At 45.5% G+C, this 11,823-nt stretch overlaps 1 protein-coding gene across 2 annotated transcripts; it reads left to right on the top strand.

Moving 5' to 3' along the window:
* The first annotated feature begins 2,795 nt into the window (after nt 1-2,795).
* Nucleotides 2,796-8,997, top strand: LOC120397442 (protein p13 MTCP-1-like). 2 transcript variants are annotated; one of them, XM_039523277.1, is made up of 4 exons: nt 7,607-7,751; nt 7,875-8,060; nt 8,630-8,686; nt 8,797-8,893. In XM_039523277.1, the coding sequence occupies exons 1-3, from the start codon at nt 7,656-7,658 to the stop codon at nt 8,672-8,674; spliced, it is 327 nt and encodes a 108-aa protein (XP_039379211.1). In that variant the 5' UTR covers nt 7,607-7,655; the 3' UTR covers nt 8,675-8,686; nt 8,797-8,893. The 2 variants fall into 2 exon arrangements, with proteins under 2 accessions (XP_039379221.1, XP_039379211.1); XM_039523287.1 differs by lacking the exon at nt 7,607-7,751 and adding an exon at nt 2,796-2,921 and having other exon boundaries at nt 8,630-8,997.
* Nucleotides 8,998-11,823: the final 2,826 nt, after the last annotated feature.

The following is an 11,823-nucleotide window of genomic DNA, read 5'->3' as shown; positions in this document are numbered from 1 at the left end:
ACTCCAGAGGTGCTCTCTTTCACTGTTAGGTGCTGCTGAAAGACACATTAAATTAACCCATCCTGGGAATGCCCGCTGTCTGGCCAGTGGTAGTCATTTCACAGCCATTGCTGCCCACTGCATAGCCCTCAGTGTTTTAAAGTGCTCAAGTGTAACATTAGACAATAGTTACCATATATCAGCTCAAAGCCCACAGTATTTTTGAATGACACTACCAAGTGATTAATTAATAGCTTTGTAAGAACACGTGCTTGATTATGTAATGGGCATTACGGGCCAACCAAGAACAGGGGTCCATTGCTCTAGGTTTTGTAAAGGGACTGCTCAGCATGCTTCTTACAGCACTGCAGGCCGGGAACATGCTGCTTTAGTCAGCTACATAATGGGGAAGGAGGATGCCAACTAACTAAACAGGAGCATGGCTCTAACCCAGGGATCGGGAACCTTTGGCATGCGGCCCATCAGGGAAATCCGCTGGAGGGCTGGGACGGTTTGTTTACCTGCAGCGTCCAGAGGTTCAGCCGTTCGCAGCTCCCACTGGCTGTGGTTCGCCATTCCAGGCCAATGGGGGCTGTGGGAAGCGGCAGCCAGCACATCCCTCGGCCCATGCCACTTCCTGCAGCCCCCATTGGCCTGGAACTAAACCATAATAGTCTGTGTATCCCAGTTAACCCTTTGATGACTACTTTACTACACTATGTGCTGTTCAGAGTACTAGATAGTTGCTGCCCCAGAGAGTTTACAGTCTAAGTAGATAAGAAAGACAAAGGATTGAGGGAAAGGGATGCAGGGAGCAGAGTACTGGTTTGCAAATATCCTAGTTCCAGGTTGGTTTGTTTTTCCCAAAGAGGAGGTGTGTGTGTGTGTGTGTGTGTGTGTATATAGAGGGATTTGTTGGGAGAGAATTAGCTACACAGGAAGACAAAGAAAGGAGCAGGAGGGACAGTGCAGTGGAGAAGAGGGAAGCATGAAGTGGAGTGAAAGAGGTTGGAGCAATCAGCAGAGGGCACAGAATAAAAGTGAGATGGTTATGCTTGGAGTATGATTAAGACTCACAGATTTTGCACAGCAGTTGAAGATGGGGTGAGAGAAAGAAGCAGATTAACTGAAGCTCCAGGCTACAACTTCTGTGTATTTTTTTGTATTTTATCTATCCTTGATCAAAACATGAACAGGAGGAACTAAACATGTAAATATAAAAAGACTAACAATGCCTTTCTAGGATAGCCACTCATTTGTTTTTCTCCTCCAAACCCACTCCAGCAGTCTAACTCTTTCTTCACAGCTTGCAAACCATGATAGGGATTAACCATACCTTTGGACATAGTATAGGTGAACAAAACCACCCCCTATATCATACCTTCTGACAAGGAAAGAAATAAGGGACACTAAACTGAGCCTCCAAAGAGTTCTGAGGGGAATTATTTTTTCTTGGAAATGTTATTCCTGCTCGTAGCTTTGCAGAGAGGTAAGTGACTGCATGGGGGTGGGGGGTGCAAGACTCTACCAAATCAGAATGGTAGTATTTTACACTCACTTAGCACAAATGTAAGTGAGTGGGGCGAGGTCCCTGAGAATCAGACCCTTCATAAACTTTAGAACTGGATGCTAGGACTTGTCCACACTGGGATTTGAGCTACCACTGTAGCCCACGAAAGCTTATGCTGAAATAAATTTGTTAGTCTCTAAGGTGCCACAAGTACTCCTGTTCTTTTTGCGGATACAGACTAACACGGCTGCTACTCTGAAACATAAGAACATAAGAAAGGCCGTACCGGGTCAGACCAAAGGTCCATCTAGCCCAGTATCTGTCTACCGACAGTGGCCAATGCCACTGAGGGAGTGAACCTAACAGGCAATGATCAAGTGATCTCTCTCCTGCCATCCATCTCCATCCTCTGACAGACAGGGGGGGGACACCATTCTTACCCATCCTGGCTAATCATTGCCCATTATTTACTTAGCATGAATTTATCATCCCCCTTTTTTAATTTTTTATAGTCTAGCTTCACAACCTCCTCCAGGTAAGGAGTTCCACAAGTTGATTGTGTTGGTGAAGAAGAAGAAAAATTTTTTTTTTTTTTTTGTTTTGCCTATTAATTTCATTTGGTGACCCCTAGTTCTTGTAAACCTGTCACTGTAGCTATATCAACACAAACCCTAATGGAAATGCAGAGCACTAGGGTAAACTGTGATTTCCACTGACGCAGATTAACCTTATTTTGCTTCAGGTGCCTTCCCAGTCCCCTCTTTTAGAATTCAAACATTCATTGAGGAAACTAATTCTAATCTACTGCATCTTTCCTGGTTTTGTACTGTATTCATCTGGAGCTATAAGTTTTATGTGCCTTTGACATGGGAAAAAAAATCAAGCTTATTGCAAAGATACATGAACCTTTCACCAAATCTACGCCAAGTTTCCAGTTTGTAACAAATCCTGAAAGCAAGCGAGTTTTGAGTGTTTTGTGTGAAAGTTGCTCTGTCTGTGATTAGAGGGAGAGAGAGAAAGGAAACAGCTACCTGATTTTAGGCAGAAGACAAACATTTAGAAACCACTTCTTTTGAATACAGTTAAACTGGGATCAAATTTGCCACCTCAAAGCTCCCCCTTGTTGCCCAATACAGAATATAGTAGAGGTTTTTTTTTGTTTTTGTTTTTTTTTTTTTACACAGATGGAGTAAAAGGCTCTTAGCCAACTGTATAAGAAGAGAGTGAATCACAGCAAACCCACCTTTGACACTCATATTGTACACTTTGGTGCATGCTGGAAGCAGTTTGTCTGCAGCAACTCTGAGAACACCTGCACAACACTCTTCTTCCTCCAAGCAGACTGTTAACCACTTTGCAGCTCAAGCTCTACACCATGTGCCAGTCACATCACATCACAGGGATCTATTGTGACTTCATTCAAACATCAAAGGTAAAACAATGTAAAAAGGAGCAGTGGTGAAGGGGTTAAAAGATCAAGCTTTGTTGTAAAGATAACAGGAACTGGAGAACGTGCAGCAGATATTCCATGTGTAGGCACTTAGCTTTATGGTACCACCTGTGTCCACTTAATACCTTTAAAAGCAATCTCCTGAATAGAAAATCTGAGGGGGGAATTAAGGCCTAATTTTCAGATATAGGTATCTTCATACAACAGCCATAGTCCCTCCTTTGGGATACTGAGACACTGAGCAAGGGTATAAGTAGATATTAACTTTTGTAAGCACCAATTTGAGCATCCAAATGTGGACAGTCAGATGTTCTGTCACCTCTAAAGCAATTTGTGTTCCTTACTGAGGGATTTAGCACTTAGAACATGTTAAATGTGGTATGAACATGAATTAGATAATAGATCTGCATTTTTCCCCTTTTCTTTGTCCCCTAGTAGTTTCCTCGCCTTTCCACTCTCTCTCCCCTTGCCCATCACTATCTCCTTCTCAAACAGACAGGTCCTCTGCTGCTGTGTTTTTTCCATACAGGTGTATCCAGTCTGAATTACTTTTAGGGTTACAGTGAAGAAACCAAAAGAAAAATCAAGTCCCAAGAAAAGAAGTACAATGTGTCCTTCTCTTTATCTCCCTACACCATGGTAGGCCACATCTGGCCCACTTGAGATGTTTATGTGGCCTCCAGGACATAGTCAGAGTGCCTAGAATCTCTGCTTTCATTTCATTTTATAAAAAAAGTAAGTTTCTAGTCTTCATAGTTGGAAAGAAAAGCTTCCAAATATGAACTGAGCTCCATAACCGATGCAGCGATGTCTGAACGTGCAGACAGTCTGAAACCCTATTAATTTCATTGGGCCATCAGGGCTAAAATCCCTGGTGACATTTCAGTGTTAACATTAACCATGTCAGTGCTGATCAGTTTAGCAGGTGCAATGGGGAAGAGGTTAGGAGCATGGCCCACAGGTAGGTGGCAATTGCAAGCTGCTTCAGAGAAGGAAATGCAGTGAAAAGAACAGAGAAGATAGAAGTTGGGAGAGGAACAGATAATGGAAGAAGGAAAGAAGAAGAGAAGAGATAACAGTGACCTTACAGGGCAGCATATTTCCCACTGTGTTGATCTCTCTGTGAATCTCTGTGCTGGAGCATATGTACTCCTAAATTTATACCCGGACCCATAATTTAACATGGAATTCGACCACTTTGCAACCAATGAGTTTGACACCTCTGGGCTAGAGCAGTTATGAGAATGAAACAGCTACTGTCTCCTCAAGCAGGCTGGGTTCTTATAAGTCTAAAGGTGAGTTACACAGAAAACAAAGGCATAATGATTTTATGACTATATACAATACATCTTCCCTTACCCTTAGCTGAGTACCAGATCTCCCTGCCACTTGTCTCTGTGCTGCTCTCTGCCTGCCAGTCTGCCCAATCTCAGCGAAACTTCCCTCCCTCCTCCTGGTGCCCCGGCTGAAGGAGCAGTCAGAACTGAGCAGTAGATAGAGGCTGGTCATCACAAGAACATAGGCTAGGGAAGCAGTATGATCTAGTGGCTAGAGCACTGCATGAGGACTCAGGAGATCTGGGTTCTATTCACAGCTTTGCCACTAGACCAGGGGTCGGCAACCTCTGGCACGCAGCTTGCCAGGGTAAGCACCCTGGTGGGCCGGGCCAGTTTGTTTACTTGCTGCGTCGTCAGGTTCGGCCGATCACGGCTCCCACTGGCCGCGGTTTGCCACTCCAGGCCGATGAGGATGGCAGGAAGCCACGGCCAGCACATCCCTCCCCCGCGCCGCTTCCCGCCACCCCCATTGGCCTGAGACAGTGAACCGTGGCCAGTGGGAGCCGTGGTCCGCCGAACCTGCGGACACGGCAGGTAAACAAACTGGCCTGGCCCGCCAGGGTGCTTACTCTGGCGAGCCGCGTGCCAGAGGTTGCCGACCCCTGCACTAGACTGTTAGATGAGCTTGGGCAAATCATTGTGCTCTGTGCCTCAGTTTCCCCATCAGTAAAATAGGGATAATAATATTGACTTTCTTTGAAAAGCATTTTGAGATATACAGTGTAAGTATTATTATAAGGTGGCAGATTGGGTCAGGTTTAACTCTTCCCAAGTATCCCAAAACCCCACTCTTTTTTACCTCGTTGAGTAACCACTTGGAATATGTCTTGTCCTAAGAGTTAAAGCTATTACACTTGAAACCTGGGATTACAGTGTCACAGGAGAAAGTAAGAGTAGCAGCTTTAGTTCAAGCACTGAGGCCATGGCAAAGAAAGAATCAGCCAGATGACCTCTCTTTGGTTGCATCTATGCTAGAAAATTGAGTAAATCAGACTGTGCTACCATAAACGGCTGTAAACAGCCAACCTGTTTCAAGCACACTAACGCCCTGTGTACATTACCAGCAATTACGTCTTGCAGTAGCACTCCATGTTGGTTACTTATCCCACAGTTGGTGGCATAGTTACACCGCAGCCACCAGGGTGCTGTCTAATCAGGTACATTTGATTAATACACTAGCAAATTCAAAACACACATCAGGGAGCTCAAGCCCCAGCAGCAAAGAACAGTTGTTTAGTTAAACACAACAGTACAAATTCTTGGTAACCTGACTAGTCTCACACACAAACATATTAAACAAGCAGATATTTATATCATGATGGAGACAACATTTGTGAAAGTTACTATTGAGGGCCCTGATCCAGCAAGCTGAACCATTTGGGTAAAACCCCATACCCACACTGAGCCCTATTAATGTCAGGGAGACTCCATGCAACTGCAGAATTCCTTTGCAGGGTCAGGGCCTAAATTAGTTGCCTTGAAAGATCACATGTTTCCTAGAAGCTTTACTCGCTTCAATTCTAAACAAAATACAACTCTTTACTTTTTGTTAGTTTTCACAGGGTACTAGACTCAATCTGAATATATTCCTCTTTGCAATCATATGCTGTACAACTGTGTGCTAGAGTTTTTTGCTGAGACCAGCAAACTCAATTTCACACAAGCCAAGTGTCTGTGACTATTAGTCCTGAGATTGCTCTTCAAACTTTATGCCATCGCTACGAATGGTTACAATTAAGTTTTAACTTCAAAAGGTTTCAACAGCAATAAGGATGAAGAAAACCTAGCTCACCACTATGGAAAAATTACAGCAGGGGCAGGCAAACTACTGCCCAGGGGCTGCATCCGGCCCTTCAGACGATTTAATCCAGCCCTTGAGCTCCAGCTGGGGAGTGGGGTCTGGGGCTTGCCCCACTCCAGCTGAGGAACAGGGTTGGGTGCTTGCCCCACTCCATGCATCCCAGGGCTCTGCATGGATCCTGGAAGCAGCGGCATGTCCCCCTCCCTCTGCCTCCTACACATAGGGGCAGCCAGGGGACTCTGCACACTGCAACTGCAGCCAATGGGAGATGCAGGGGCAGCGTCTGTGGACAGGGCAGCACGCAGAGCCTCCTGGCTCCGCCTCCATGTAGGAGCCAGATGGGGGACATGCTGCTGCTTCCAGGAGCTGCTTGAGGTAAATGCCGCCTGGAGCCTGTACCCCTACCTGTTGCAAATAAATGAAGCCAAGTCCGTCAGTCTGTTCCAGTGGAGCGCGCCCACGGGAGTTTTCCACGTCCTTTTATTGTAAATGGTTACATAAATCATCCTATTATGCGCATGTGCAACCTCAGTCCAACTACTTGCCCTTTCTGGTAATTGGTGCTTTGTGCATAGCGTGTTCCAAAGGTAAACATCTGGTCGGCGCTTAATCAGTGTGTCTCCTGACCGAGTGTGGGGGGGTGGGAACCACTTCAGCCGCTCTAAATTCGGGGGCGGTCTTCCTACCCCCTTAGTGCTTAAGAAGTGTAAAGTTCCTACACCTACCCCAGCCCTGATCCCCCTCCTGCCCTTTGAACCCCTCAGTCCCAGCCCAGAGCACCATCCTGCACCCCACTCACCCAGTTGTCTGAGCATTCATGGCCCGCCATACAATTTCCATACTCAGATGTGGCCCTTGGGTTAAAAAGTTTGCCCACCCCTGGATTACAAGGAACTCAAACCTCAGCAACACAATGCATGCATGTTTCCTTCTCCCCAGAGATGTGCTGCTGATCTGGGAGCAAAGTCCCAAATTTAAAGAGATGAGGTGAAATGCACAGCTCTAGCATTTCAACCAGCATTGTGTAAGAGACACATTTAAAGAAAAGGCTAAGAACACACCTAAAATATAATAAACCTTGTCCCGCTCTTCATGACAACATTTAAAACAATTACAGTGATTAACTACTGCTATACTGCATGTGTAACAATAATGTATGTTATATTTTAGAATGCTTCCTCCCCCCAATAGCTGGGTTTGCAGTGGGTGGAGTTTGGGGGAAGGGAGAATCTGAAAGAAAGTATCCTTCTAGGGGGTGGAATCACCTGTGGTTGGCTTCAAGGGAAGCAGCCACTGTTGGGAGAGGGGGGTGTCTGCATTAAAGTTTGTTGGATTTTTGTACAGTGTGGTCTTGCTTCATTGCTTTGGATACCCCTGTACTAGAATACGTTGCTCAGATACAGCACCATGCTATGTTTATATGTAATAATAGATCATATTCATTTTGTTTATAATTCTTTGGTGGCTGGTCCCAATGGTTTGGTCTAATGGTTGCTTTTTGCCCTGCTTGAGCTTCTGAGCACGTGCACCAGGAGGAAACACCCTCACACTATTCTTTGTGGTAAGGTAGAGGACAGTATGGAGGCGATTCCTCCTCCTGACCGCCTATGGGCCTGGTGCCCAGGAGTATACCATGATGAGCAGGGCCAGGTGTGGGTGGCTGTGCTCAGGAAAGTAAGTCAGTTGCTCTGCCATGCAGCTCTTCCATTGTTTTGCCCTGGATATTTTGTGTGTTTCATGGGTTCATGTTTTCCACTTGTACTAGTGCTTTCTTTCTCTCTTACATTTGCTCTCTAGGATCCAGAGACCGGCATCCTGCAGGCCAGAGTGCGAGCTGAGCAGGTCCCTCTGGGGGATTCCTGGACTCGGAGTCAGTTCCCCCTCTCACCCCTACCCCATCTCTGGCAATGGTGCCCTCGTGGGCTCTACCGTGCAGCTGGGGGGGTAGGAGAAGATGAATGGTGGCTGGAGAGCCATCAGGTGGTAAGTTACAGGTTCCAGGGGGAAGGGGAGTAGCTAGAGAGTAATACCACAAATAAATGTGCAGTTATCTCACTAGTCTCCCTGCAGCCCAGGGCTGTTTCTTCACCCCTCCCCAAACAATTGTCACCCCTCTTGGCTCTGGTTTAATATAAAAAAGATCCCTAATACATAGAAGAAATCCTCCTAGCATAAGCCTTTGCCTTCCCCTCAGGTTTGGATCTATTCAGAGTTTGTGTCCCCACTCTGCCTAGTTCATACTCTCACTCCCTCTAGCCCTGAGCTGTCTGCAGGTATCTCCCATCTGTCATCAGGTGGCTTAACAAGCAGCAGTGAGTCCCCATCATGCAATGAGTTCCACATGGGCAGTCACAAGTCCCCTTGAAGTCAGTGGGTTGCCTTGCAGGCACAATGCCTAACTGTCTCCAAGCACACTGAGGACTGGGGCTTAGCTCATTGAACACTTCTTCTTAGCCATTTCCCTCCCGGCTAACCAGGTGGTTGTGTAATGGGCCAGCAAGGTTGTCTAACTCATCTCACTACTTTTTTTTCCCTTTCTTTCTCTCTTTCAGGTCTCTGGTGTCCCAGAGATACTCCTCCGCCAACTACACAGATGAGGCCATAGCAAAGTAAATACCTGAGGCTGGCAGCACTTCTTGGGAGCAGGCCTGGTTTGAGAGTTTTAAATATATATACTTTCCAATTGATTCTTCTTTCTCTCATTTTTTCTTTAAACAAGGTGACATGAACATGGATAAAAGGAAGATGCATTTTTTTAAAAAAATGTTCAGTAATGCAGTATTAATATAAATCTGTTGTGTTATAAAATGTTTATTTAAAAATATAACAGGACCTTCCTACAAATGGTGAAGATGAAGTACTTTATTCCACTGATCACAAAATGAAAGCCATTTTTTTGGGGAGTTACAAATAAAAACCATTTTTTTTGGCCTGTTTAGATGTGTCTTGTTCATTATTGAGGGGGAATCAGCGTGGGAAGGAAGCAAAGCTAGAGAACTGCAGAGGGCAGTCCCTGCTTCTTTTGTAGCTGTGTTATAACACTGTGAGTGAGCTTGACAGGTCTCTTAAGGGTGGGCTGCCATTGTGGGATAGCAGTCTGAGGACCAATTGAGCTGGTAGAGCAGTGGCTAGTTTAGACAGCAAGTGAACCAATAATACTGGCGGATAAGATAGGGGTTAGTCTTACACTGCCATGGTCATTACAGTTCCAGCTGCCTGTACATCACTGGCAGCAATCGTAATACACATTACATGCCCACCCACACAACATCAGCATTCTCTAGTGTAGACAAGAACACGCTCTTTCTGTCCTCCCCTCTGGGGAGATCATCTCAAAAATCTGGTTGCAGCTGGTAGTATAGCACATACAAAATCAAATACACATGTCATATATGTACAGCTAGGTGTATACCATTTCTGAATAAAAATGCATCTGCACATCATATCAAATCACATGGCATCTGCTTCACGTGGCGTGCAGTGGCAGGGCCCCCGTAGAAAGGCAGCTTACATCACAATTAAGAAAACATGTTCTTTACTGCTTACTGCGCCTTCATTTATCTCCTTCACACGTGGGAAGGAAGGGGGCAGTATATGTGACTTTCTTTTAAATAATGTGAACTAGCAGGTCTCTAAGTAGCTAGTCTCTAAGGACTTGTCCATACTTAAAACACTACAGCGCTACTGCTGTAGCCTTTCAGTGTAGACCAGGGGTCGGCAACCTTTGGCACACGGCCTACCAGGGTAAGCCCCTGGCGGGCTGGGCCGCTTTCTTTACCTGCTGTGTCCGCAGGTTCGGCTGATCGCGGCTCCCACTGGCTGTAGTTCGCCGCTCCAGGCTGATGGGGACGGCGAGAAGCCACGGCCAGCACATCCCTTGGCCCGTGCCACTTCCCACGGCCCCACAGTGAACCGCAGCCAGTGGGAGCCGCGATCAGCTGAACCGGTGGACGCAGCAGGTAAAGAAAGCGGACCAGCCCACCAGGGTGCTTACCCTGGAGGGCTGTGTGCCAAAGGTTGCTGATCCCTGGTGTAAACACTAGCTCCCATAGGTGTAAGTAATCCATTTCCCTGAGAGGCATTAGCTAGATCAACTGAAAAATTCTTCCATCAATCTAACGCTATGTATTTGGGGACTGGGGTCGCCTTGACCATGCTTCTTGGGAATGTGGATGTTTCACATCCCTGAGTGATGTGGTTATGCTGACCTAATTTTCTAGTGTAGACCAGGCCTAAATCAATCGTGGGCTGCTCTCACATGCTGTAGCCTTATGACATTTCTCATGTGGCAGGACCATCCCCACCCTTGACATACCACATGCCTTAAATCCCATGACTAGTAGAAAATCTATTATAGGAGAAGCCAGCGGGGGTCTATACAGAGTGGGGCTCATTGGAAGGCCTTGTGGAAAGATAAGACAAAGTAAAAAGGTGACAGGCCTTATAGAAAGGAAGGCTTTGAAATGCAAGTTCGTTCACTCAGTCTGCTGTCAATTTTAGTGCTCACCTAGACAGCAGCTTCTTTGGGTAGCCAATTTGCAGGGGCTGGATAAACCAGAACTAAATGTGTTTTGTAAAACCAACAGGCGTATCAGGACAAACCCTGAAACTAGACTTTGCTAGTGTAAGGATAACCATAGTTTTGGTCTGGATCACGAGGTGTACATGTGCAGGGCATTTTTCTTCTTTCTTATTCTAGTCTTGTGGTCCCAACACACTGGAATTCTCCATTAGGTTTTCAGAGAGTAAGATTCCTGTAAATTTCAATACACTGCTGCCTCATAGGGCTCCCAGTTCAGCAAATTACTTAAGTACATAGCTAACCTAAAGAACTTGAGTAAGCTATTTACTTTAATGGGGCTACTCACACTTATGCAGCTTGTTGAATCAGGCCCAGGAACACAGCAGAAAGACATGCAGGGGAGCATAGAGATACATTGCTTCTGTAATCTTTCCAGGCAACAAATCCCTTGGGTGCCTAGCAGTGAACGCACTTTTGTTATCATTTGAAGGGTGAAGAGGCCAACATATATAAAAATGCCATTTTGAAACTTAAAACTTGATTTATATTTGATATCACTAGACTTGATACGTTTCTTTTCAAAGGCCATATATACAGTGCTGGCCACAACAGATACATGCGCAAAAACATGGAGGTACGTGCTGCTGCGGTCTCACAACCAGACCCTTTATTCACTTGCGATTGCTGCCATTTTGGCCAGCATCATGGTGTGAACCAGGGACAGACAATTAAAAGCAGGAATCACTGCAGCTTGTGCTAAAGAACCATAGTTGGGGCCTCACATTGTCTGTGGATTAAACATAAAGGGGAATTCATAATGCTCACTGTCCAGTGGTTACACCTACTTGCACGTATGAGTATCTGTTTGCACATGCAGTTCCTCAAATGTGGATGTGCAAATTTCAGTGGGGATTATACAATGCTGGTATTTTTAGCTTGTGAATGGCTCGTAGGGAGTTTATCATTATGCTATGAAATAGATTGTAGTTTATCAGAGCTACTATGAATATTTGTACATACAAACACAATTTGTGCAGGTGCAGGAGTTGTCTAGTTTTGAAAATTTAGCCTTGATGTTGAAATGACTAGCTTTTCCCTTTTATAAATCCCAGACAGTAAAAATGCCAGACTGTGTAAGGAGTCATGTGGAGGGCTGTACAGCAGCCATAGTCTGACTGTAATCAGTACAGTAGGATCCTATATTTATCTGAAATTATGCCATTT

This window comes from Mauremys reevesii, linkage group 1 (genome assembly GCF_016161935.1).
Source record: "Mauremys reevesii isolate NIE-2019 linkage group 1, ASM1616193v1, whole genome shotgun sequence".
In the NCBI taxonomy this organism is placed as follows: Eukaryota; Metazoa; Chordata; order Testudines; family Geoemydidae; genus Mauremys; species Mauremys reevesii.
Note: the sequence above shows the minus strand (reverse complement) of the source record. Positions and strands in the feature narration are given on the sequence as shown.

What these genes read in the sequence shown, in the direction of transcription:
- LOC120397442 (XM_039523277.1), top strand. Translation starts at nt 7,656, where the DNA reads ATGGAGGCGATTCCTCCTCCTGACCGCCTATGGGCCTGGTGCCCAGGA. An exon ending in GGGTGGCTGTGCTCAGGAAA is followed by an intron (nt 7,752 to 7,874) that starts GTAAGTCAGTTG and finishes TTTGCTCTCTAG; the next exon opens with GATCCAGAGACCGGCATCCT. An exon ending in GGCTGGAGAGCCATCAGGTG is followed by an intron (nt 8,061 to 8,629) that starts GTAAGTTACAGG and finishes TCTCTCTTTCAG; the next exon opens with GTCTCTGGTGTCCCAGAGAT.